At 41.6% G+C, this 27,500-nt stretch overlaps 1 protein-coding gene across 1 annotated transcript in view; it reads right to left on the bottom strand.

Moving 5' to 3' along the window:
- Positions 1–24,164, bottom strand: part of LOC145411564 (galactosylceramide sulfotransferase-like) — a 48,266-nt gene extending 24,102 nt beyond the window's left edge. The window contains exon 1 of the mRNA XM_080281571.1: positions 24,100–24,164. Coding sequence (XP_080137697.1) covers positions 24,100–24,123 — 24 coding nt within the window. The 5' untranslated portion in view covers positions 24,124–24,164. The remainder of the gene's footprint in view (positions 1–24,099) is intronic.
- Positions 24,165–27,500: the final 3,336 nt, after the last annotated feature.

Genomic DNA, 27,500 nt, shown 5'->3' with positions numbered 1-27,500 from the left:
CCTACCTATCTACCTACCCATCTATCTACTTTCCAACCTACCAACCAAGCTACCTATCGACTTACCTGCCTACATGCTTACCTACTTACCGATCAATCTCTATTTGTGAAGGAAGTACAAAGCATAAATTCTACCCTCCCTTTTTCTGTGTTTACCTTATTGATATCTACAAACCCCCTCTTAGTATATGCTTCCCTACTCTGCTACTTGTTTACGTGTGCCTACCTGCCTATCTACCTACCTACTCAATGGTTTTCGACTACTTAGCTACTGTCATTTGTTTTACCTCATCAGTCGTCCCTTTTTCGGTTCTAACTTCACTCCTTCCACTCTGTATTTAGTTTTCCTTCCTTCTTTTTTCCCTCCGTTATATCGCCACTTCTTGCACTGTTCTTTCATTTTTCCTTCCTTCCTTTTTCCTTTAGAGGTAACTTCACTCATTCCATTCTTCTTCCGATCGTCCTTCCTTCCTTCGCTTTAACTTCACTCCAATCATTCTTTTAGTTTTCCTTCCTCCCTCCCTTCCTTCCTTTCTTCAACACTTTCTTCCTTTCTCCTCCAACTCACACGCCAAAATCTACTTAAAACAACAAACAAGTCAATATTCCAGGCAGTAAAAAAAAAAAAAAAAAAAAAAACATCGTGTCCCGTTTACTACTACAATTAACTTTTTTTATGCTCGGGGAAAAAAAATACTGAAACTTGTACATATGCCGAGTTTGATGGGAATGTTGATGTGAAGTGACGGCGACTGGAATGGCATGTACCGCAATAAATAAATAAATATACAAATAAATAAATAAAAGTAGAGATTGTGCTAGATCTGATGTATGTATGTTCTAGGCTAACGTGGGGTGCTGGAGAGGGACGCCTTCACGTGATGGCACTGATATAACCGCTCGGCTCATCTGCCTGGTTATACAAACATCCCTCAACTCCCTCCCTACCACTGAAAGGAGGAGGATGGACTGCCGGAAAATGGTAAATTCAGCTTGCAGTCCACAGGGTTCACGTTTCAGATGACCCTGGGCCTATAACAACAACAACAACAACAACTACTACTACTACTACTGCTACTTCTGCTACTATTACTACTACTACTGCTACTACTACTACTACTGCAAACTGACGTGAAATGTTGGCAGAAATGGGTTTTGAATACAAAGGCAAAGGACACCTCAGATAGCCGGAATCACCCCAAACGTATCCACCACCCAGACACATACCCCCAAAATGTCCTTTGTATTAAGACACACATCAGAGACAACACAGACAAACCCCAAATGCACACCACAAACGCCTCAGATGCACCCCCCACGCGCTTCAGTGGGTAAGGCAAAAAACGATGGCAGCGAATGGGTGCAGCTCACAGAACTCTACGAATGCATCTTCCCAGATTTCATTTTCAAAAAGGTACAGTGACTCAGTGAGCGAGTGGCACAGTTGGGGACACACATTGGATATGGCTGCTCGTAAGGGTGTGGCAAAATATATCTACCTGTCCACCTATCTATCTATCTATCTATCTATTTTATGACAAGCACATTATCTATCAATCCATCCGTCAATTTCCTACCACATTATCTATTTATCAAATTCAATCTCTATCTGTCCACCTATCTATCAATCAATCAATCTATCCATCTTTTTTCTGACACTATCTACCTACATATCTATCTTATGACACACAAGCAAAGCCAACACAATATTTCAACTATTACAAGCATCATCCTCACTACAGACATCCCATCCCTATTCGAACTTAGCCAGCATGAAGAAGGATTAATATTGGCCATCACTCTCCCTCCGAGAAGAAAGTCCGCGCGTGTGTGTGTGTGTGTGTGTGTGTGTGTGTGTGTGTGTGTGTGTGTGTGTGTGTGTGTGTGTGTGAGAGAGAGAGAGAGAGAGAGAGAGAGAGAGAGAGAGAGAGAGAGAGAGAGAGAGAGAGAGAGAGAGAGAGGCGTGCGAGACTTCAAAGGCGAGCACAAAATGATACAGCACTCATTAAATGATATAAAAAGAAGGTCTGCGTGCGTACACACACACACACACACACACACACACACACACACACACACACACACACCTAATACTACTAATCCCCACCATTAAATATCTCGATTTTAATTACTAAGTTAATCACCTGAGTATTATTAACGAGAGCCAACGGAGCCCAGGTATTTGGACACTACTTAATTTATGACTGCTCGGTTTGCTGAAGGTATATTTATTTTTTTCTCTATTTTCTCTCTTTATCTATCTCTGTCTATCTCTATCTATCGCTTCATTCCTCATATCATTTAATCTCTTCCTTTGTTTCCCTTCCCCTATCGTCATCTTCTTCTTCCCTCAATTATCTCCTTCCTTCCTGTTTTTTTTTCTTTATCCCTCTCCCTTCCTCTGCCCTTCATTCTCCTCCTCCCTCTCTTCTTTTCTTCTCCCCCTATTCCTTTTTCCCTCTTCACTCCCCACCCATCAACCCTTCTTTTCGTCTTCCCTTCCTTTCTCTTCCTTTGCCCCGTACTCCTCCCTTCCTTTCCGTATCTCAATATCCATCTCTCGCCCTTCTCACAACTCTCTTACACTCCCTTCTTTTCCTTTACCGCTCCTCTTCTCTTTTCCCTCTCTTCCTCCGTTTTTCTCTTTACTCCCCTTCCCTCCACTCTTTGTTCTCCTCCCCTTCTTTACCTCTCTTCTCTCCCCCGGCTCCCCCTCCGCCTTTCTCTCCCAACCACAACACGATGGGTAAACAGTATAACAGTATGCAGGGGTTCGCTAAACACGTATTACGTAGTGGTGTGTGTGTGTGTGTGTGTTGCTAATGGGGTGTCCAGAAAGTAAACGAAAGAGCTATACATTCACTAGCTATGCCTGGCCTAAAACTGTCATCTGTCTATCTTGAATGCCGAGTCGTAACAAGAGATTAACACTAGATTATGGTGCCAGTCACAAAGAAGTGCTAAGGAGAGGATGTAGAGCCGAGACGTTGTTCTTCTCTACTGCAAAAATTACGTGAAATACGCTGCAATAAAGCGAAATCTGGGCCATATTAGAGTATAATAAGTAAAACTAAATATATACGTTTTCCGCCTTTATTAATTCCTTTACTATTAGAAGTATTATCGTAACTAATATTTTTTGTTCTGGCTATTTTTTTTTTTTTCTTACTGGGAACCTCGTAGTGAAACAAAACTATATTTATTAAGATTTTCAGAATGATATCGTCTTTTATTTGGTTCTTAATACCGACTGAAAGCTTTATATGAGAGGCCTCTGATACTGAAGAGAGAGAGAGAGAGAGAGAGAGAGAGAGAGAGAGAGACTTCCACTTTCACTTTAAATACCAAGACACATACAGTACTATATTGTGTTCATGTTCCAGATGAATTTATTCAGCTCACGAAAAATCTCTCGTACTTAAGATGCTAATTACTTCAGACGATTTTATTCAGCTTAGGGAGAGGCTTCATATACGGAGGGGGGGGGGCACACCTAACCCCTCCAGCTCGTCCCTTGTTGCTGTTGTTATAGTTGTCGTTGTTCTCGTTGTGAGTCTCAAATGAAATGTGAACCGGGTGGACTGCAGGCTTAAGTTGTCCCTCTCCTGCAGTCCACCATCTTCCTTTCGGGGGGCAGGGAAATACGCGAGGGATGTATGTATAACCAGGCAGCTGAGCCACCCAGTTATCTCAGTGCCACCACACGAAGGCACCCCTCTCCAGACCCCAAATTCTAGTAACCTGTATATTGAGTAATCGTCTGGAAAAAACTGAAAACAAAAAAAAATCTAATATCCTCGGTGTGAAGAGGCGAATGACGTGGACTGACCATAATTATCTGACTTATATGTGGCGATGAAATTAAGTCACTGATTCCCCACCTGTGTGATCATTTACCTGTTAATTAGCCGGTACACCTATGTCGGAACACCAAATAAGCCGTCAGCCAGTTTTGACAGAGTGCAGGTAAGGTTTTATAATTACACACACACACACACACACACACACACAAACACACACACACACACACACACACACACACACACACACACAATTTCCCTTTTGGCATACACTAACCCCACCAGCCATCCAGAGAGATATTACCAGTCAGATATTGCGGTGCGGAATGCTGACAATTTAATATTCATTTCCAATTACCATCCTTTATAGAATACCCGATGTGTAAATATTTAATGACGATAATTCTGGACGAGATTTTAGAGACACGGGTTCATAAAATCTGCGGGGGTTTTCAGTTTTCGAAATTTGGTTATGCTAATGACCGTCAATACTGAGTACTTTAATTAGTGGGCTTAATTAGGTGTTTATATGTGGGATTTTTTCGATATGACCGTCAGTATTGAATGCCTTAATTACTGTGATTAATTAAATGCAATACCACGATAATTACATATCACTCGTAATTATTTTTCGAACGTAAAATGTACCGATCCCGCCGCCCAGCACTTGTATCCATTTATTTGTACTAAAAATTAACTTACATACTATACATAAGGTTAGGAATATTTTGAGGACAAAGTTATAACATCATTCTAACTTTTATCGGGAAGCTGACAAAAAAAAAAAAAAAAAAGGCTTTCTCCATACGAACAAGAGAGAGAGAGAGAGAGAGAGATGGCTGGCTTACAATCGCTAACTCAATTTCCCCTTATCATCAGAGGCTGGAAAAAAATGGTTGATGAAGTGATTAATATAGAAAGAAAGATAAACAGATGATAGCGACCTTGACTGGTACGGCAGGTGGGTATGTTGAGAGGCAGACAGAGACATACAGACAGACAGACATAATGACAGAGACACATTCAAACAAAAACGTTGGTAGATAGACAGGTGGGCAAAATAAACAGACATAAATAGATAAAAAATGGGCAGACAGATACAGACAGACAATCAGATATACACAGGTAAAGAAACATACATCTCTCTCTCTCTCTCTCAGCTGAAGAACACCAGCCAACAGAGGAAAGCAAAAGGCAGCAGAGATGAAATATTAGCCAAACTCTTTTCCCCAACTGTACATCTTCTCAATTACCACCTCTAAATGTTATGTTATCAATAATTACATAGCACAGACATTACGCATTAATTACTATCTAGGTTAATTATCGGCTGACTACACTTGCCTCAATTATCTGGATTGATCTGCCTAGCCCTAGGACCCTACGCTCTATGGGGCAATGAGGTAGTGGATGATGGATGGATGACGAAAGAATGGATGGATATATAAATGCATGGATGGCAGATGTAAGGATGGATGGATGGATGGATGGGTGGAGTCGGAAAGGCTCGGATAAATACCAGAGTAGTCGCAAGCATGAGAGGGTAAGTGATGACAGACATATCACCCCCTGGCTCCTATGACTCACTCTCAGCTGAATAAAATCGTCTGGCGCTAGCTGGAAGAGAATGCCCGCGGTGGAAATGTCCGGTGCGAGGGAGAGACACAGGTTAGAGGCTAGTTCATTTCTCTAACGTTCCGGGCTACACAGAACCCAACTTTCGAGAGTCAAAGAAAATAAAGACTTCAAGCTCTAACCTGCTCTCTCTCTCTCTCTCTCTCTCTCTCATCCAACATTTCCACTCGTCACAAAGGATCATCTGCAATACCAGAGTTGTCCCGGGCATGACGGAGGAGGGGGGGGGGGTAATAAAGCAATAGGGCATACACATCACTGGGTTGACACGAATCCGTCCGTCAAATAATTACCTCGTTTGGCCAATCCCAAATCTAATTAGCGTCGTGATTACCTGTTATAAAACCACCATCCGCTATTCCATTTCCCCAACAATAATACCACCATAATACCGGGTCTGTGGGGATTGTGGGATTAGGATTAAGGATTGTTATCAGGATTTATATGGGATTAAATAAGGGACTGACTGGGTGAAACTGTGACGTACTGAGATGGATTTTGTGTGGATTAGAATTGACTCTGAATGACATTTCTTTGAAGACTGGAGTTTACTTTGATGGATTGGGATATATCTGTAAGGGATGGAGGAAATTGTGTGTGTGTGTGTGTGTGTGTGTGTGTGTGTGTGTGTGTGTGTGTGTGTGTGTGTGTGTGTGTGTGTGTGTGTGTGTGTGTGAGAGAGAGAGAGAAGGAATCTGTACTTTAGAAAATTATAAAGAGGTGTGGTTCATGACTGGATCGTGAATTTTTTTTTTTAAATAACTATTAAATTTCTGATTTTATACCAGGAAAATGTATACGAAGAAGAGTGGTTATGTGGTTTTGTAATGAGAAAAGAGTGAAAATGAGCAGGTTAATGTTTCAGTAATTGTTACAGTGATTAAAAATGGACATGAGAAAATATTATTATTATTATTATTATTATTATTATGTGAGTGCATTTAAGTACTTGGGTAATGTGATGAGTAAGGGTGGAAGTTTGGAGCATGAAGTGCTTGAAAGGGTACAACAAGGAAGAAATGTCGGTGGTTCTTTGAAATAGGTGATAAGAAAGAGGGAAGTGACCATGGAACCAAAAAGTCGCTGCATGATAGCATTGTGATACTAACTCTAACGTATGGAAGTGAAGCTTGGACCTTGTTGGAAGGCAAGAATGAGGGCAGTAGAAATGAGTTATTTTAGAGGGCATGTGGGTGTGAGGGCAGTGAAATGGCGGGGGACAGGGCGACACTGAGGCGATTCGTTTCTAGCCACCCCTTGCGGGATTGAGGCGTCTGGCAATGGACAGATAGATGATGATGATGATGATGATGATGATGATGATGATTTTTATTATTATTATTATTATTATTATTATTATTACTACTACTACTATCGTTCTATGAAACAGAAAGAAATGGCAAATGAATATTGAGTTTCAGAGGCTAAAAATGTCAAGTTAAGAATTTTGCCTGTACAGTATATTAAGGAAAAAAACAAAGAAAAGGGATGAAAATGTTCTAATCCATATATAGAAAAATTATAGAGGAATGAAGTAACAGGTGGAAGAAAGTTTAAAAGGGTATGATAATATTTCCGAAGTTAAACGGAGGAAAAGCACAAGGAGGGCTGGGGTGGGTTTAAAAATAGGCAATTATAGTTTTTGAATGTTATTTATGGGAAAATTATAGACGAGTGGTGTTGGGCAGGGAGAGAGCTCAAGAAGTTATGTTAATGGTCTGGATGTTATATGAAGAAAAACGTAAGACAGGTCAGTGTGTTTTAATGGTACGGTAAGATTTTCAAAGGTATATTTAGGGCAAGGAAAGAGAACACACACACACACACACACACACACACACACACACACACACACACACACACACACACACACACACACACAGGCAAGCTAATGTGTTATAAAAATGGCATGTTAAAGAGTCTCTTCGCTAAATTTAGCAAAAGTAGAGAGAGGCGTGGTGATGGGCTGGCTCGTAGCGTGAGAGAGGCAAGGGCGAATGTAAACACAGAAGAGTGAGTGTGAAAGGAGAATGAAGTGAGAATGAGAGTGAGGTTTAAGATGTAAGGCCGTATCCTTGTTAGTGCAGGAGCTCACTGGCACTTCTTCGTGACTATTACCGGTTTGTTTTCATCTAAAGGAACTGTACCACTCATAAAACTCAAACACTAAGTAGGGGTTGCGCGAAATTCGGCGAACATTAGCTATGAGGTACGAATGAGTCTCCTTGGTCACTAGTCCAATTTTCCCCTCCATTCAGACTACAACTGGCCATCAACCAAGCTGGAAAGGGGCTATTGATCTTTGACAGGTTGGAGTAAACACACTATAGTTTTTATTATTATTATTATTATTTTTTTTAAAGGAACGGTAATATTATCCTGAATATTATTACTGGAAACTCTCTCTCTCTCTCTCTCTCTCTCTCAATAGGATATGAATAATGTACACTCCTCCAATAACTCTCTCTCTCTCTCTCTCTCTCTCTCAATAGGATATGAATAATGTACACTCCTCCAATAACTCTCTCTCTCTTTCTCTCTCTCTCCAAATGTAGTCATCATTATCTTGGTGGCTGCGGATTCACCACACTGATTTCCAAAGCCCATATGTGTGTGTGTGTGTGTGTGTGTGTGTGTGAGAGAGAGAGAGAGAGAGAGAGAGAGAGAGAGAGAGAGAGAGATGCAGAAGAGGGGACATTATTTTCGCGTCCGCCTGTACAGTACAATATAATCCTTCCCATCTCACGTTCGCGAAAATTCAACCCCCTGCTAACTCCAGACGATTATCTTCAGCTCTGTGTGTGTGTGTGTGTGTGTGTGTGTGTGTGTGTGTGTGTGTGTGTGTGTGTGTGTGTGTGTGTGTGTGTGTGTGTGTGTGTGTGTGTGTGTGTGTGTCAGACGAACCTGAGAGTGTTAATATTATCTTTACTTTTCTCACGGTGCTTTATTTCAGCCAGACAGACGATTTTATTCAGCTGAGAGTGAGTCCTAGGAGCGTGAAAACAAAGCAAATCTGATATACGGCTTAAAGCTTTATCTGATGCCACGAAGAATGATAATAATGTTGATGCAATTAATAATGATGATAATTTGATGAAAATAATGAGGTTAATAAAGTAAATGAGGATGACACTGCTACTACAACTACTTCTACTACTACTAACCATCATCACCATCACCCTAATAATAATAATAATAATAATAATAATAATAACAATTAAGTGTACTAATAAACTGATTCTGAACACATCAAGGGGCAAAATAATAATCCATCTGAAGTAGAATTGACAAAGACTAATAACAATAAAATAAAATAGGGCATAATAACGCTAATAATAATAATAAATCCGAGCATAATGAACAGAATAAAAATGAATTACAGGAGGGATGAATATGACTGTGGGACAGAGGGCAAGATTGACGTGTGTGTGTGTGTGTGTGTGTGTGTGTGTGTGTGTGTGTGTGAATGGGAGCCAGGAAATTATTGATGTGTCAGGCGTGAGAGTGAATGTGAGTGTGACTAAGTGTGAGTGAGAGAAAGGGGACAATTATGTGTGAATGATTGAGGGCAGTGTGAATGTGTGTGTGTGTGTGTGTGTGTGTGTGTGTGTGTGTGTGTGTGTGTGTGTGTGTGTGTGTGTGTGTGTGTGTGTGTGTGTGTGTGTGTGTGTGTGTGTGTGTGTGTGTGTGAGAGAGAGAGAGAGAGAGAGAGAGAGAGAGAGAGAGAGAGAGAGAGAGAGAGAGAGAGAGAGAGAGAGAGATACTGATGTGAGCTAGTGTGAATGGAAGACAAATGGAAAATATAGATTGCCTTGGGCAGTATATAGGACGTATATTGAGTGGCACAGATGGTTTCTTAACACCTGTATATTTACGATTTAGTCTGGATTTTACACCTGAACATTATCGCTGCTTAACACATGTACCTTTGCGATTTTGTCTGGATTTTTCACCTGAACATTATCGCTACTTAACACCTGTACCTTTGCGATTTAGTCTGGATTTTACACCTGAACATTATCGCTACTTAACACCTGTACCTTTGCGATTTAGTCTGGATTTTACACCTGAACATTATCGCTGCTTAACACCTGTATATTAGCGATTTTGTCTGGAAGCAAAAAAAATAAAGAAATAATGATTGCAAAGATCTCAAGGGAATGCAAGATGGTCTCCACGCAGCTAAAAATAAAATAAAATACTCTTGTGAAATCTGCCATGATATTTGATTGATGAACATGAGGAATAATGGATTTTAGAATGTGTTTGTGTATGTGGTTGAACTTTGGCCCTATACATCCCTTTTAAGAGACCTACATCTGAGAGAGAGAGAGAGAGAGAGAGAGAGAGAGAGAGAGAGAGAGAGAGAGAGAGAGAGAGAGAGAGAGAGAGAGAGAGAGAGAGAGAGAGAATAGTGCAAGACAAGATAAAGATGAGAAAAAAGATAAAAAGAGAAAGAGAGAGGGTGGCTTAGGAGGCGGCTGCAGGGATGAGCTTTTAATTACGGCTTACATCTTTAGCAAGCAAAAAAAAAAAAAAATAAAAAAATAAAAATAAAAAATGAAAAAAGAAAAAGAGAAGGCAAAAAGAAAACGGCGAATGTTCTCAGCTGACCGACTTGTGAGGGCAGACTTGGTTATTTTGGATATAATTTTTTTTCTGGTTTTTACTGATCTATTCTATGTTTTGGATTGTTATAAATGGGAGTGATACGTTTAGTGCTGTGTGTAAAATTTTCTGATAAGACAGTTAGACAGACAGATAGATGGAGTGAGATAGACAGATAGATGGAGTGATGCAGAAACAAACAAAAAATAGATAGAAGGATAGACAGATAAGGATAAATAGACAAACAAACAGAGAGAGAGAGAGAGAGAGAGAGAGAGAGAGAGAGAGAGAGAGAGAATCAACAGATCGACCACAATTGATCACCAACAACAATAGCAAGTCTCACACCACGACCAGTTCTACCCTACATTCTCTCTCTCTCTCTCTCTGCGAGCGCGCGCCAGTTTGTGTGTGTGTGTGTGTGTGTGTGTGTGTGTGTGTGTGTGTGTGTGTGTGTGTGTGTGTGTGTGTGTGTGTGTGTGTGTGTGTGTGTGCAGCATATACTGTACAGCTGTGTAGAGTCTTTTACCAAAATTCAAGTACATAATTGCAAGACATTCATTGCAATCTTGCGTGCAAATTAAACTAGGTTATCGGAATATTACTGAGGAATATACATGAATAATATATATATGAAGAATATTTATGAAGTATATTGATAAGGGTTAATGAGCTATATTTGACTCTCTCTCTCTCTCTAATACTGTTTCACCCACCTCACCTTTTCCTCCACCTTGTACCTTCCCTACCCCTTCTCTCACTACTTCCTCTTTCACTTCACCTCACCTCCTCATTACTCACATTCTACACCTGCTTTGACCCCTTCTGTCACTTCTCCATCTCTCATTTCGCCCATCATCATCATCATCTATATCCTCCACCCCTCATCTACAACCTCACTCTTGTCCTCCTCCTCCTTCTCTCACAGTTCTTGCCTCCTCTCAGTCCCTCTTCCCTTTCCTCCTCTCCCCTCATCTGCATTTTTCCTCTTTCGTTTCCTCTCTCCCCTTCTCTCCTCTTTTCCTCCCTTTATTCTCGCACTCTATTACTTTTTCACCTCTGCCTTTCGTCATCTCTTCCTTCCCTTTTTCTCCCCCTCATCCCTTCCCTATTTCCTACCTTCATCCTCTTTCCCTCCTTTGTTTCCTCTCCCTCATTTCTTAACCATATCCTCTCCCTTCCATTCTCGCCTCGTCCTTTCCTACCTTCACCCTCTCTCCCTTCTTTCCCTCCTTCTTTCCTCCTCTCCTACCCTCACCCTCTGCCTCTCTTTCCCTCCTCTTCATCCTCACCTCCATTAGTCATTTCACTGCCTCTACTCAACTCAGTCTGAAAACCACAGGACTAAGGGCATTTTCTTCTACCTAAGAGAACGGTGATTTGTGTAAGATAATATATTCGTAAATTTCATACTAATCTTCCATGAGTCTCGTGTAGTAGGTGAAAGGACGTGGATCTAATAAATCTAATAAATCTAATCGGTCGCCAAAAAACAGTATATGGAATTAAATGTATTGAGGGACATAAAATATTATGGGTGGACCTCGTGTGCTGCAGGGACGGCTCATTCAGGGTTTGTCAGTGTATTAGCCTACATCACTTACTCATTTCCTACCCCCACTATCACACCCACGCCCACACCAGCCGACTGAGCCGCTCCCGAAACACAAAATACCTCCATGTGAGCTTCTCTTGGATCGCTATTTACGGGCCAACGTATATACAGTGAGAAATGATGATGACAGATGGATGTATATTGGTGGTGTTGGAATGTTATTACGTTCGGCTGCCAACTTTTTTCCGCGTTTGCGCCATAACTTTGGGAAATTATCGGTTTTCATGTAAAGTTTAGGCTACATGTGGCACAAGTTGAGTAAAAAAAAAAAAAGTGATATATAAAGAATCTATTACAAGATGATTATGCTCTTGCTCTGGGTACCCGATATACTCCTTTTACTCTAGCCTGGCCTAAATTTGCCACATCCCCATCTTGACTGCTGAGTTGAACCACCGGATTAACACTAGAATATGATAGTAGTCACGAGGACGGGCTATGCAAGAATGTAGAGTAGCAGCAGTGTCTTTTTCTGCCAATCAAGTACATATTAGCAGCAAACTGAAAAAAAACAAGAGGGGGGGGGGCCAAGTTAATATGAAAGAAGCAGAGTTGTAATTACCGCAACCATCTGCATAAAAAATATACCGTAGTGTGCCTGTGTTAATATCTGTGACTTGGATTAAAAGCTTCAAACTTATTTTCCATGATAAATCTACAAGAAGAGGTTATTAAACTAACACTTGCGTAATGTCTAGGGTCATTTTTCAAAGGGAAGATTCCAAACACTTGTGCTGCATTATCGAAACCAAATCTACACAAGTTTGAGCAGTAGTTTTATATACAGGTATATACACTTTAAAATTAATCGCAATTTACTGTGGTCGCTTATCAAAAGAACTCCGCAACGCAATGTGGCACTTTCGAGCACTGAGCCCCCCCCCCCTCTCTCTCAAACACACACACACACACACACACACACACACACACACACACAGGACCAATGGGAATGTTGTACGTGAGGAAAAACAAGACGCACACTACCCCTCCCCTCACAATCTCCTCCCTCTACCCTTCCTCTTCCCTCCCCTCCCCTCCTTCACCTCTTTCTCATTATCTCTACCCTCTCCTCCCTTCCCCTCATTTTCCCCCTCTCTCACATCCTCCCTTTCCATTTTCTCTCATGTATCCTCACTCTTCTTTCCCATTACCTTCACCTCATTCTTCCACTCTCCCTCTCCCTCCCTCCCCCCCCTCTCTCTCTCATCATTCATATCTTTTCTTCCACTCCCATTCTCTCTACCCCCCCTCCTACTCTCTCTTCTTCTCTCATTCCATTCTCTCTCCTTCTGGCCTCTTCCTCTCCTTACTCTCTTTCCCCTCTTTCTCTCCCCCTCCTACCCTTCACCTCCTTCCCCCGTTTACTCTTTACCACCCTTCTACTTCTCTCCCTCCCTCGTCCTTCCATCTCCCCCCGCCCCTTCTCCTTTTTCTGCTTCACACTGTTGATCTTAACCTTACACTAAACACTAGTGTGTGTGTGTGTGTGTGTGTGTGTGTGTGTGTGTGTGTGTGTGCAATAATAATCTGTATATATGCATCTCTAAAAGCAATCACAAAACACTGGGCATCCTTCAAAAAAAAAAAAAAAAAAAAAAAAAAAAAAAAAAAATCGAAGGTAACATGACAAGCCCCACACCTGCATTCCACCATCTCTCACACCTGACACACCTGAGTAATTACCGACTCCCTCCCACAGGTGAAAGCAATCAACTTTCAATTCGATAATTATTTGTTTATTTCTCGCTGCCACCAGACGATTTTATTCAGCGCAGGTGAGACTCCTTCATTAACCCTTCTGTACGATTATTTTATCTGTATTATCAGTTATTATTTATTGGTATTTGTTATTTTTGTTATATTTGGTCTATTTGATTCTTGCTACCTGCAGACCATTTCCTTCAGCTTAGGAGGGGTTAGATAAATCCTCCAGTAACTCTTTCAGTCCGAGGATGTTCTTTTTCAGTTTGTTTCGACCACCGTCCAGCTGCCTTATTCAGCTTAGGAAAAACCCCTCGTAGTGAAGGGGTTAAAGGAGGTTATATCTAATCCCTCCAGTTCGAAAAATCTCCCCAAAGCTGAATAAAATCGTTTGAAGATATGAAACTACTACTACTACTACTACTGCTACAACTAATAATAATAATAATAATAATAATAATAATAATGGTAACAATATAAGAATTTACAAAATGGGTACAGTCTTTGTTATGTGAATCTCCACACATGTTTTACATCCAACAGTTTCTTATCTTGTCTTTTTTTTTTTTTCTTCACCTCCCATATGTCTCTTTCTCATTCATTCACTTATTATACCTCTTATTGGGCTTCCACGCCTCCTTCTTCCTCCAACCCCTTCACTTCAAAGACAACATAGTAGGCTCTTTGTACTGTCTCAAGATTATGATCATCCTGGGAAACTAACCTACCATTAAGGAGTTACTGAATTCTATGTCTGTTACCTCCAGCTCAAAATGTCTCCCGTGAACTAAAAATAAATGAAAAAATAAATACAATACATAGAATAAAAAATAAGATGATCAGGAGAGAGTAAGGGTGAAAATGGCTAAAGAGACATCGTACTTAAAGAGATCAAATTAACGTACTTCATAGAGAGAGAGAGAGAGAGAGAGAGAGAGAGAGAGAGAGAGTTAATGAAAACTCCTGAGCTGAATAAAATCGTCTGGTGAGGGCAAGAATACAACACAAAGAGCATCACCGCAGTGAAAAAAAAAAAGCCAAACAAGATGAATGAATTCGTCTACAGGTATCAAGAAAAGGGTTAAAAAAAAAAAGCACTGAACTAGTGAAACAAAAAACTTTCACATCTCCCATAAACTATAAAAAATCGTCTGACGGTATAGTAAAAACCGTCTTGAAAGAAGGAAATACATAAAGATAATTCCCTTCAGCTGAATAAAATCGTCTAAAATTATCAATAAAGCAGAAACCGTCCTCGTAGTGAAAGAGGGAAGGAGGTACAAGCTGAATAAAATTGTCTGTTGATTCGCAAAAATAAAATACTGATTATTTCCTCGTTAGTGAAGCAGCCAAATAGATATCAACTGATTAAAATCGTCTGGAACAGCAAAAATACCCACAAAAACCGTCCTGGTCGTGAAAGGGTTTAAGATTCACAAAAAAAAAAAAAAAAATCCCACAAATCCACTGAGAGCCGTCAAGATAAAAGCAGTGTTCTCTTCACTCTATTTTCTTTTTCTTTTTTTTTTCTTGCTGTTCTTACCGCCACTGCTTAGCCTTCCTCCTCTCTCACAGTTCTTCGTGTTTCTCTCTCACACTCTCTCTCTCTCTCTCTCTCTCTCTCACACACACACACACACACACACACACACACACACACACACACACACACACACGCACGCACGAATAAACAAACATTTCTATTTCGGTCAATGTCGTATCCTTTCATTTCTCTCTCTCTCTCTCTCTCTCTCTCTCTCTCTCTCTCACACACACACACACATTTCTATTTGTCAATGTAATTTCTTTTCCTCTCTCTCACTCTCTCCCTCTCTCTCTCTCTCTCTCTCTCTCCAAGATTTTCAATATTCCCAGAAAATTCTCAAGTATTAACGTTTTTCTAGCTATGAGTAGTGGTGGTGGTAGATGCGTAGTGGTGGTGGTAATGGTGGTAGTAGTGGTAGTGGTATTAGTCGTGGTAGCTGTGGTGGTGGTAATGATGAGATGCTTATGTGGTGGATGTGGTTGTGGTGGAGGTAGTGCTGGTGGTAGTAGTGGTAGCTGTTGAGGAGGTGGTGATGATGGTGTTAATGGCAGTGGTGATAATGAGATGTTTGTGGTAGCTGTGGCTGTGGTGAGGGAACATCTGCTTACTGGTGTTTGTGGTGAGTGTGGGCTGCGGTGAATGTGTAACTGCTTGTGCCTATAGCTGTGGTGATGAAAAAGAACTGTGTGGGTGCTTGTAGTGATGACTGTGGTTGTTGAGAGTAGCTGTGAGTGTATATGGGGTTGTGACAGGTTGTGGTGACGAGATATTAGTGTGATGAGTGCTGCCGTAGCTGTGATAAGGTGGTTGTTGTGGTGATGGTGGCATGAAGATAAGACCGTTTGACTGCGGTGGTGTGGTGCAAGTGATGTGGCTGCGGTGGTGTGACGCTGGGGTGGTGGTGGTGGGAGCATTATGAACTTGTAGCTGTGGCTGTGGTGTAAAATGCAAGTGTGTGGGTTGCTGTGGTAGTGGAGGAGGGATGGGTGTAGTGGTACTGTGTGGAGGAAGTTGACATTATAGTTATGAAACAGTGATACGATAGAGGTGGGTGACAAGCGCTGGCAACCAGTAAAAAAAGAAAGAAAAAAAAAAAGTCCACCTGCATGTGAGAAATAAATGGCAGGGTAAAAAAAAAAAAAAAAAAAAAAAAACACTATTCCACTGCGTCTGCTTCACACTTGGGGCATGTCCGTCCCTCGCCCCTTATCAACGAACATCATCATCATCATCGCCTTTCCCTCTCTCTAATCACAGGAATATTAACCAGGAGAGTACAGTGAGGAGCAGAAGTATAAAATGTCACAGTAACTTTTGTCCCCCCCCACCCTGTGTGCTATCGGGATGGGATGTGGAACGTGTTGGTGTTTTGATAAGGGCGACCTCTGTTGACGGAGAGACAAAGCGTTCTGTTTATCTATCTGTCTGACGCGCCTTCCTGTGAGGGTGGTATGGACAAAAGGGCATCCAGGCGATGAATTTTGTTTGTTATGACTTTTTATCTTTCCATATGGCTATCTGTTTACATTGCTGCCTGTCTATGTGTTGTCTATCTACAGGTCTATCTGTCTGTCTAACCGTCGACCCACCTATCAACCAATCCTATCTATCTATCTACCTATCCATCTAACTACCTAGCAACCAATCTATCACACAAAACATCTCCCGTCCGCAATACCCAAGGACATACAGCTAAAAAAATAAGCTACAAATAAGGTTCCACTGCTTAAGGGTCTAAAACATATGCTGGAGGTGGTGGTCATGGTAGTATGTTGTTAACGTTATCAGCACTGAATGTGGATACCGGGGAAGTCCATGATAAATGCATCCTCTCCTCGCTGATACGAGAAGGAGTCTCAAGCACGCACGCACGCACGCGCGCACGCACGCGCGCACGCGCGCACACACACACACACACACACACACACACACACACACACACACACACACACACACACACACACCATCGTCCTTTCCCTCCTCCTCTTCCCCCTCCTTATCATCATCAATATCCTAATCTTTTTATCCCACCAAAGAACTAAAGAGGTGATGGTGGTAGTTATGATGATGATGATGATGCAGGAAGCTCATGATTACAATAACAGCTTTGGACACCGCTCTCTGATATCGCCATTTCCAAAAGTATCATTAACATGCACCGAGCCGCAAAAGATCTGCTGACAGTTTGGTAAGAGAGCAGTAGATGGAGGTGACAGACAGACGTGAAGACAGAGAGAAGGATACAGACAGGTAGGCAGGTAGGTAGACAGGTAGAGGTAAGTATGCAAGTAGGCTGGCAGGAAGGTAAGTCAGTGGGAAAGTTGTCAGGCATGTAGTCGTTAGGTATGCAGCTAAGTCAGATATGTGGTTGTCAGGTATGCAGTTATGTCAGGTGTGTTGGAAGTCAGGTATATAAAGTCAGGTAAGTTAAGTCAAGTGAGCTGAGCCGCATATGTAACCAAGTAAGCTATGTGATTTATGACAGGAATGCAGTAGTAGTTCCCACCAGGCTCATTTGAAGGTAAACCCAGTGGACTGCAGGCTTACGTTGCCCTTCTATATTCTACCATACTCTTTTAGGGGGAAAGGGAGGTAGTTGAGGGACGTCTGTATAACCAGGTGTGCCGTTCGGCCATATCAGTGCCACCGAGAGGAGGCGTCCCTCTCTAACCCCGGCTTTAAATTTAGTTATGTCTGAAAGTCAGGTATGGATCCAAGCCAGGTGTATGCCTAAGTCAGGTGTGTGGGCGAGTCAGGTGTGCGGGCGAGTCAGGTGTGTGTTTTCAGCCCCGCCGATATTTACTGGCCGATAGCCTTGCCTTATTTTTTATTCTCCTCGTAAATACAACGTCACATCGACAATAAAAAAAAAGGGGGGGGGGCGGTGTAAAGAGCTAAAAATCGAAAGAAACTTGTTGAGCAAAATGCGTTAATAAAAATAATATATGTAAGGATGTTGGCTTGTAAATTTTTCTGAGGTGCTTTGATCTTTTTCCGCTGTTTCTTTTTTGGCTTTGAGTTACTGTTGTTAATTACGTGTGATTTGTGTTTTAGTGTTGGGTGAAGATAGGCAGATAGGTAGATAGATAGGCAGATGGATACACAGACAGACAGACACATAGATAGGTAGGTTGGTAAACAGAAAAATGGACGGCTAAAGAGATAATATTCACAGACAGACAGATAAACATATAAAGACGGCTAACTAGCAAGACAGACCGACACATAAATAAACAGACAAACGGATGGATACGGATCTCTCTCTCTCTCCCATATATATATATATATATATATATATATATATATATATATATATATATATATATATATATATATATATATATATATATAAAATCATCATCAGCTGTTTAGTATCCACTGCAGGATCGGCCTATCCCGACCGAAGTAGGGACGATACAGCCAATGTATCTCTATCAAGTGGCTTAGGCTGTCTGGTAGAGATTGCATGTCGGATGAGAAGTGCTTGTAAGTGTGACTGTAATGTTGGAGTGACTTTGGATGTGTGTGTAGTTTGTGAACAAAGTGTAATCAGCCCGCTCAAGCCGACTGTGTGCAAGCATATTTTATAGTATAAGACACTGGTTCAACCACAGCACCCCTTATGTTCGCCAACGCAGTACTTGGCCGGGTGAACACTCTCAAAGTTTATTACCCTGGCGGGGTGCGAACCCCTGTTCACCCATGTATGATAACGCACACTCTACCTCTATACAACAGAGGTTCCGTATATGTATGTGTGTGTGTGTGTGTGTGTGTGTGTGTGTGTGTGTGTGTGTGTGTGTGTGTGTGTGTTCTGTACATATGAGAGAGAGAGAGAGAGAGAGAGAGAGAGAGAGAGAGAGAGAGAGAGAGAGAGGAACATACGCTAAGGAGAGAGGAAGGATGTAAGGGTGGGATGGAAGGATGGATAGACGGATAGGGAGAGAGAGGAATAAGGAAGGGGAACATGAGATGTGGAGAGAGGGAGGGAGAGAGTGAGGGAACGATGGAGGAAACATGAGCTAGGGAGAGGGGGAGGGACAGAAAGATGGAGAGAGAAGAGAGGAACTTGAGGGAGGGAGGGAAGAAGGGAGAGAGGAAGAGAAAGAAGGATGGATGGAGGAATGAAAATAAAGTCATGTGAGCGAGGGAGAAAAGGAAGGATGAAAGGCGAGAGAGAGAGAGAGAGAGAGAGAGAGAGAGAGAGAGAGAGAGAGAGAATGTACGACCGAGTGAGAAGAAGATATTATGAAAATGAACTATTAAAGGAGGAAAGGAAAGGAAAGGAAAGTAGGAAAAACGGAGAGAACATTTGCTAGGGAGGGAGGAAACATGAGCTAGGGAGGGGGGAGGGGGGGAGGGAAAGATGGAGAGAGGGAGGGAGAGAAAGGGAGAGAGGGTCAAGTATCATCTATCACCACAACAAACGCTCTCAGTACAGGCTGTCTCGTGTGTGTGTGTGTGTGTGTGTGTGTGTGTGTGTGTGTGTGTGTGTGTGTAATGACGTCAGAGCATGGTACAGAGTTGACATCAAGCGAAGGCGACATCAGCATCAGCAATACAACAAACAAGCAAATAAAGAAACAAATAAACAATCAACCAAATATTAAAACAAAGAAATAAACAAGTAAACAATCAAATCCTACAAACAAGCCTGACACTAATAAGAAGCTGTTAACCCTTTGACTGCCACGATTTCTCTCAGCTCAACAAAACCGTCTGTAGTTAGTCTGAATAAAATCCCTCGGAGTCTTCACCCAACTTTCCTGGGGCTCCTGTGACTCACTCTCAGCTGAATAAAATCGTCAGGCGTCAGCTGGAAGAGAATACCAGGAGTTCTTCCCACACGGAGAGGGTTCATTTATTCTTGGATTTCTCTCAGTCGAAGAAAATTTAGTACAAGTAAGAGAGAAAGTTTATGAGAATTTTGGGAGAAAAAAATTTGCCATGAGAGAGATGTAGATTTAAGAAATGGATTAAAAAAAAATATACTGAGACGGTCCAGAGGCTAAAAACCAATAAACGAATGAATGAATAAATAACTAAATAAATGAACAAATAAATAACGTATATAAACAAAAACCCCCAAAAGTCTCCAAAAGTGAGAGTGTGGGTAATGTTGGACGAGGCATGCTTAAGTGTGTGTGTGTGTGTGTGTGAAAGAGAGAGAGAGAGAGAGAGAGAGAGAGAGAGAGAGAGAGAGAGAGAGAGAGAGAGAGGAAGCAGTAAGCTGAAGGCTCTTCTGTCACAGCCATCCTCTAACGCTCACATCCCAGAAGGGAGTAAGGCGTCTGAGATGATGATGATGATGATGAAGATGAAGATGGTAATAATGATACCACCTCCACTACCACAGCCACCACCACTAGCACCACAATAAACCACTCAATCATAAACCGTCTTGCAACTTCACTCTTCTTCCTTTCAGACGATTATATCCAACTCAGCAAAGACCTCTCGTAGTGAAGGGGTTAACGAAGGCTCTATCTAACCCCTCCAGTTCAAAAACCCTCCCCTCTAAGCTGAAGAAAATCGTCTGGTAGCGAGAATGACAGGAAAAATAATGTTCTCAGGGTGAAGGGACTAAGAGGAATTAGTGTTGTTTATTTTACTTTTCGTTTTTCTGCTCAGTGAGTTTAGATGGGATGTTGTGGGGATGGGTAGCATGCACGCACACAGACACGCGTACACGCAAAAGCACACGCAACTAACACACACATACTCGATCGATCTCTCTCTCGCTCTCTCTCTCTCTCTCACACACACACACACACACACACACACACACACACACACACACACACACACACACTCTCTCTCTCTCTCTCTCTCTCTCTCTCTCAAAGCACTTACCTTAGAAGTGGCCGGCCTTATATTAAATCCCTTCATCCCGACGACCTTTTTCTTTTATTCTCGCTACCTCCAGACGATTTTATTCAGCTGAGGGGGAGGCTTTTCGAACTAGAGGGGTTAGATGCAGCCCTCATTAACCTCTTCAGTACTAGAAACCGTCCTTCAGTTGAGAAAAATCGCCTGAAGGTTGGGAAAAATAGAGAGAGAGAGAGAGAGAGAGAGAGAGAGAGAGAGAGAGAGAGAGAGAGAATGATGTTGATAGCAAGTACAGCCGTTCCTACTAACCCCGCAAGTGTTTAAGTAGAGACAATCAATTACAAAAGCAGACGCGTTTAATTATGCTTACACAAACACACAGTTCTTACACACACACACGGCCATATCCACTGCCCACCCACTCGACTTCTGAAACTCATGGCAAACCCAGACCTCTCTCTCTCTGGCTCCTATGACTCACTCCCAGCTGAAGGAAATCGTCTGGCGTTAGCTGGAATAGGATACCAGAGTTACACTGACCATGAAAGGGTTAATGAAGACGCTAATAAATCTTCAAGAACTCCTACTGCAGCCTCCCTAATGAGACCTCTGTTTCTTGCAAGGGTTACCGCAGCAACGGCATTCTTACTTGTCTCCATAACAACGACAAACATTCTTACTTGTGTACATAGCAACGACAAACATTCTTCCTTGTGTACATAGGAACGGCAAACATTATTATTTGTCTCCATAGCAACGGCAAACATTCTTACTTATCTCCATAGCAACGGCAATCATTATTATTTGTCTCTGTAGCAACGGCAAACATTCTTACTTAAAACTATTCTAATAACACTTCCTTTACACAATTAACTTTTTTTCTATAAAACTCCACCACGATCTCTAAAGCTGTCCATTCATCAGTCCAGTGCGAGTCACCCTTTCCTTTCAGCAACCATCACATATATCTATTGTATACTTTCAAAATACGCCGCTCCCGAATATCCACAAAACTCTGAATCAGAGTGTAAAAATTCCGTTCACTATTAGCCAGCATCATCTTGCGCACATCAGATCTAAAAATATTTCTTCCTTGACAATTCTTTACCAACTTCACTACTATTTCTATCCCTCTTGTTGGCCCTCTCTCTCATAATCTCCACCAACTTCTATACTTAACAGTCACACATTCTTGTCTCACATGTGCCATGAATATCTTACAATTCTTTCACAGGTTATCTCCATTTCTCTTCATTACCGCAAATTATCAGAGCCACACATTCCCCACCACTCCTAAAACCACCCTGTTCATCACTAAGACACTATAATATATACCTCACCTTTCCTGTTGTTATCATTCTACATTACTTTGCCACATCACTCAGCAAACTTACTTCAAGATAAGTTTTGCGTTCACTTCGTCCTTATTTACTTTTTCAGCTACAAAGGCAAACTCACCGCCTTCTTCCTCCTCAATGGTACAACTTCATTCATCCACACTTTTGGGTATATTTCTCGTAAATATATGAGGGCTCGTGCGACTTACGGGACTTCAGCAATGCCCCAGGTCATTATTATTATTATCACTATTAAGATTATGATTATGATTATTATTATTATTATTACGACTATTATATTTTTTATGGAGCGCTGTATTTTCACCCTTCTTCTATCGCGTGGTTTAGGATACAAGTCCCTTACCGAACCGGAAGTACTGCTGATAGCCTTTTCATGTGAAGTATTATTTTTACGTCTAACGCCAGCTTGCTATGATGGGCGGCTTTGGCTAGCATCTTGAGGGTCGCGGGGCGTCTTAAGGGGGCGATTGCGTGCAGGGGGAGGCGACTGGGGCCCTTGCAAGCAATATTTAGAGGAAGGAATGTGCTGGGCCGGCCGTCATAGCAAAAACAAGTCAGACGTAAAAATAGCACTCCACTTTTGAGCTGCTGTATATTTCTAGATCCGTACATTATTATTTTTTTTTTTATCCCTAACCACACGATAAAAGAGCAGTGATAGAAAACTGTTAAAACTCTAAGGGAAATTTCCGGTGAACGTCTTAAAAATAGCACTTCAATTTTGTGGGTTGTCAATGATACTTCCACGTCCGTTAAGACCTGACATACGAAACCAAGCGAGAGAAAAAGACTGGTGGAAGATGGATAAATTTTGCTGTCTACTTCTGCGGATTAATTCAGGGGCGTCCAAAGGTTGCGCTTCCCTTGTTATTTACCTGTGTCAAGAGGCGTGCAATATACGAACAACCCTGAATTTCTGTCACTTAGTTGCCTTAAAACGCGCTAAACCCATTCTCCAATTTTATGTTCCTCTTTCCACTGTTTTATCATCTCTACATATAATTCATCAACACTATCTACTGCGCTCCAATCCTACACCCTCTCCAATTTCACGCTCCTGTTTCCACTACGTTTTATTATCTCTACATATACCATAACAATAATATCTACCGCCCTCCAATTCTTCGACCTATTTATAGCATTCTTCACTTCTGGTACAGTCACTTCTCAGGCAACACGGATCTTTTTTTGCTCCATCTAATCAACTTATGCTTACCACCGCTCGTCTTTCAATCACCAACTTTCGATCTCTTCACACATTTTTTTTCTTTGATTTCTTTACAATTTTTCACTCCTATTCCCCTACATTTCCACACCTGTGCAGTCATTAAGGCATCTTTACATCTCTTTAAAAAAAAAAAGAGATTTATATTTTTAGAGTTCCTATTCATTTAGTTTTCTTCCAAATTCATCACTTACCACATACTTCCTTCTTTTTACTAGCCTCTCTCTCTCTCTCTCTCTCTCTCTCCCTCTCTCTCTCTCTCTCCCTCCCACATTCCACTAAGCTACTTCTTTCTTTATGGTCGATATCCTTTCAGTACTATTCACAACTTAGGCATTTTTTAATCATATGCTTCTAGTATGTACTCTGTAATAAGAAAAAATAAAATTCACACACACACACACACACACACACACACACACACACACACACACACACACACATGCGCTCTTACAAATATACAGTATTTGCACACGTAAACGAACCCAACAAACGCACAGAAAGCACGCACGTACATGGAGAAAATTTACACGTGCACAAAAACGCACACAACACGTGCAAAGGAGTACAAAGCAAAACAAATAGCAACAAATCTAATGGTCCTTTCAAGGCGATGATGATGATGATGATGATGATGATGATGATGATAATGATGATGAAGAAGATAATGATGATGATGATGATGATGGAGATGATGATGATGTGATTCGGATGGCGATGACTACAAGAAGATGATGATGATGATGATGATGATGATGATAATAATGATGATGATGTACTCACCGTAAAACAGCTCATGCAAAACATCTCGACTTGATCTTCTCTTCTGCTCTCTTTCACCTCTGTCACTTTCTCATTTTCTCACTCATTTCTTTTTTCCCTTCCGTATTTCCTCGCTTCCTGCATCTCCACTATTATTTATCTCGTTTTATTATTCAATTGTCCTTTCATTTTTTCCTATCCTTCATTCCATTTTCTTTACTGTCTGCTTCACTTGGAGAAAAAAAACAGAACAGAATTAGAGAGACGAGGTGAAGAGAAGAGAAGTGAAGAGAAGTGAAGAGAAGAGAAGGAAAGAAAAGAGAATAGAAGGGAGGGGAAGGGATGACAAGAGGAGAAAGAGAAAAAAAGGGAGGTGAGAAGGGACAAAACAGAAGAGTACAATATGGCATTACGAGTGGAAAAAAAAAAAAAACAGAAGAAAGAGGAGAAAATAAGAGAAGGAAGGAAGAAACGAAAAAACAAATAGCTGAGAGAGAGAGAGAGAGAGAGAGAGAGAGAGAGAGAGAGAGAGAGAGAGAGAGAGTCAGGTATTCCTCACTTCCACAACACACGTCCTACCTCCCCGCCTGCCTAAGCCTGACTGCCTCACTGTCTGCCTGCCTACCCTGCCTAACCCCCATGCCTCACACTGCCAACTCCACAGTGACAACACACACACCCCCACCACATGACACTACCATCACCACCACCACCACTGCGATCATCATCTCTGCCTTATTACTACTGATAGTGTTACCACCACAACTACAACTATTACTACTACTAAGGATACTACCTCTATTATACTATTACTACTACCACCACTACTTCTATTACTTCTACTACCACCACTACTACTATATTACTACTACTACTACTAGACTACTAATACTGCCACTACTACCATTTTATTACTGCTATTTCTACCACTATTATCGGCACTACTACTACTACCCCCACCCCCACCTCCACCACAACGACCATTATTCCTCCTCTTCCTACTACTACTACTCTCCTCCACCTACTACTACTACTACTACTACTACAAATACCACAACAACAACCACCACTAGGATAACAAGAGAGAATTGTACCTATATCTACTCGACTATGCCCCTATAAACCAGCGAATGATACGTAGGTCCTTGAAAATAACCTGCATTCCCTCCCCTAACCTTTTTTGTTACTCATTTTAACTCAATTTGCACTTGTCATTCCTCTTCTAGCACCATCTCTCCTCCTCTTTTTACTACTTCTACTCCTACTTCTACTACCGCCACCACCACCACCACAACCACCACTACTACTCCTACTACCACCACCAGCACCACCACCACCACAGCTGCCTCACAACCACTGTCATCACCATCAGCACCACCATCGCCATCATAATCCTGTTACTGCTACTACCACCAACACCATCATTCCAATCACCACCACCACCACTCCTATCGCCACCACTACCACCACCACAAATCCCATCAACTAGAGAATATCCTTTTTATTAAATCCTGCAACTATTAAACGAAGTAACTGAGCTTTGGAAAATCCCCCTGGCAGTAAGGGGATTAAAGAAGGCTAGAGCTAACCCCTTCAGGTCGAAAAATCCCTCCTAAGCTTAACCCTTTCACTCCAAGGACATTTTTTCACTTTACTTGTGTTACCTCCAGGCGATTTTATTCAGTTCAAGGGGGATTTCTCGCAGCAGTAAAGGCAGAGTTCGTTTCTCGTCTCTTCACCACTAAACTCTCTCTCTCTCTCTCTCTAATTTGGCTTAAAATCGTCATCTCTCCCTCCTGAATCCTGAGTTGCTACAGATGAACACTAGAATATGATGCCAGTCACGAAGAAGTGTCATGGAGGGGATACAGAGCCGAACACTGTCTTTTTCCGCCAGTGAGAAAAGTGAAATACGCTGGGAAAAAAAAAAAAAAAAAAAAAAAAAAAAAAAAAACCACGCCAAGTTGCGGTGAAAATAGCATAGTCGTCCCTCCAGAGACAGAGAAAATGGTGTGGCGGTTGCGACTGACTCGTATTCTTATTCACACCTCCTCGGCGAATTATTTCTGGATGTGGCAGGGTAATATCTTGTACGTTATTTATGCAGAGAATGGCGATACTGGAAGGATTTATGTAACCCAGAAGAGGACAGTAAGGTGCATTAAACAACATAAATCGCATAGGGAAATGTGTTTGGGAATATCCTCAACCGTCGAAGGTAAGGGCCAAGGAACTGAACTGCGTCATAGAGTGAAGGGAGAAGCAAAATTACCTGGATATGGCAAGATAAAATTACAGGTGTGCTGAATTAAGTAGATTCCGGCATTTACACCTCTTCCTCAGCGATTTATTTTTGGATCTGGGTGGTTATTAATATTTTGTACCTTATTTACGCAGAGTGTGGCGATATGAGGATGATTTGCGCAACACGAAAGTCGAAAGTAACGTATAAGAAGTAAAATAAATCGCTAAGGAACGAGTGTCAGGGAGCCTCGTACTAACTTTTGCAACCTTGAATCACTGTGAATCACTAGCTTGTCCACCTGTGAAGATGCAAATGAGGAAGATAATGCATTATGAGAATAAATTATGCTTGCTCTGTAAATTATCCTGTTATTTAGGTGTGTGTGTGTGTGTGTGTGTGTGTGTGTGTGTGTGTGTGTGTGTGTGTGTGTGTGTGTGTGTGTGTGTGTGTGTGTGTGTGTGTGTGTGTGTGTGTGTGTGTGTGTTCTTTGCTTCTGTAACTAGCCTCCACTCTAACGTCGTAAATTGTCTTTATATTCTTGCGTCCACTACGCGATTTTATCCAACCCAGGAGAGGCTCTATCACCAAGTACGCGAGGAATTCCCTTTATCAACTCCAAGACTGCCTCCCTAACCCTCTTCACAGGCACGGCGATTTTTCCTTTATTCCTGCGATCACCAGACGATTTCACGCAGCTCAGGAAGGCTCACACGTCAACCCTCATAAACCCCCTTCAACACTATGATAACTCCTCTTTACTCTATTGCCATAAGACTTTATAAAACTCACGAAGGAGTTTTTGCAGCGAAGGGGGTGATGTCAGAGTTCGATCACATGCGTCTTTTCTTGTAGTGATATTTCTTTTCAGATTTACGTGTAGGTTCGGACAGGAAATAACCCTCCAACTCTTCTGCGTGACTGAGCTGAATAAAATCCTCCAGCGGTATGAAAAGTGAGGGAAAAATTGTCTTGGGGCTCAGAGGATTTTTTTTTTTTTTCGTTCCTTCAGAGTTGTTCTCCCTAAGATGAATAAAATAGCCTGGAGATTTTTTTTTTTTTTTTTTTTTAATGCTACGACGAAGGAAGCAAAGTCTTAGAGCCCGCAGAGTTGTTCCCCTGCATGAAACACACACACACACACACACACACACACACACACACACACACACACACAGTC

The sequence above is a fragment of the Coenobita brevimanus genome, chromosome 90 (assembly GCF_032717465.1).
Source record: "Coenobita brevimanus isolate Jiangsu-jjx chromosome 90, ASM3271746v2, whole genome shotgun sequence".
NCBI classification, from domain to species: domain Eukaryota; kingdom Metazoa; phylum Arthropoda; class Malacostraca; order Decapoda; family Coenobitidae; genus Coenobita; species Coenobita brevimanus.
Note: the sequence above shows the minus strand (reverse complement) of the source record. Positions and strands in the feature narration are given on the sequence as shown.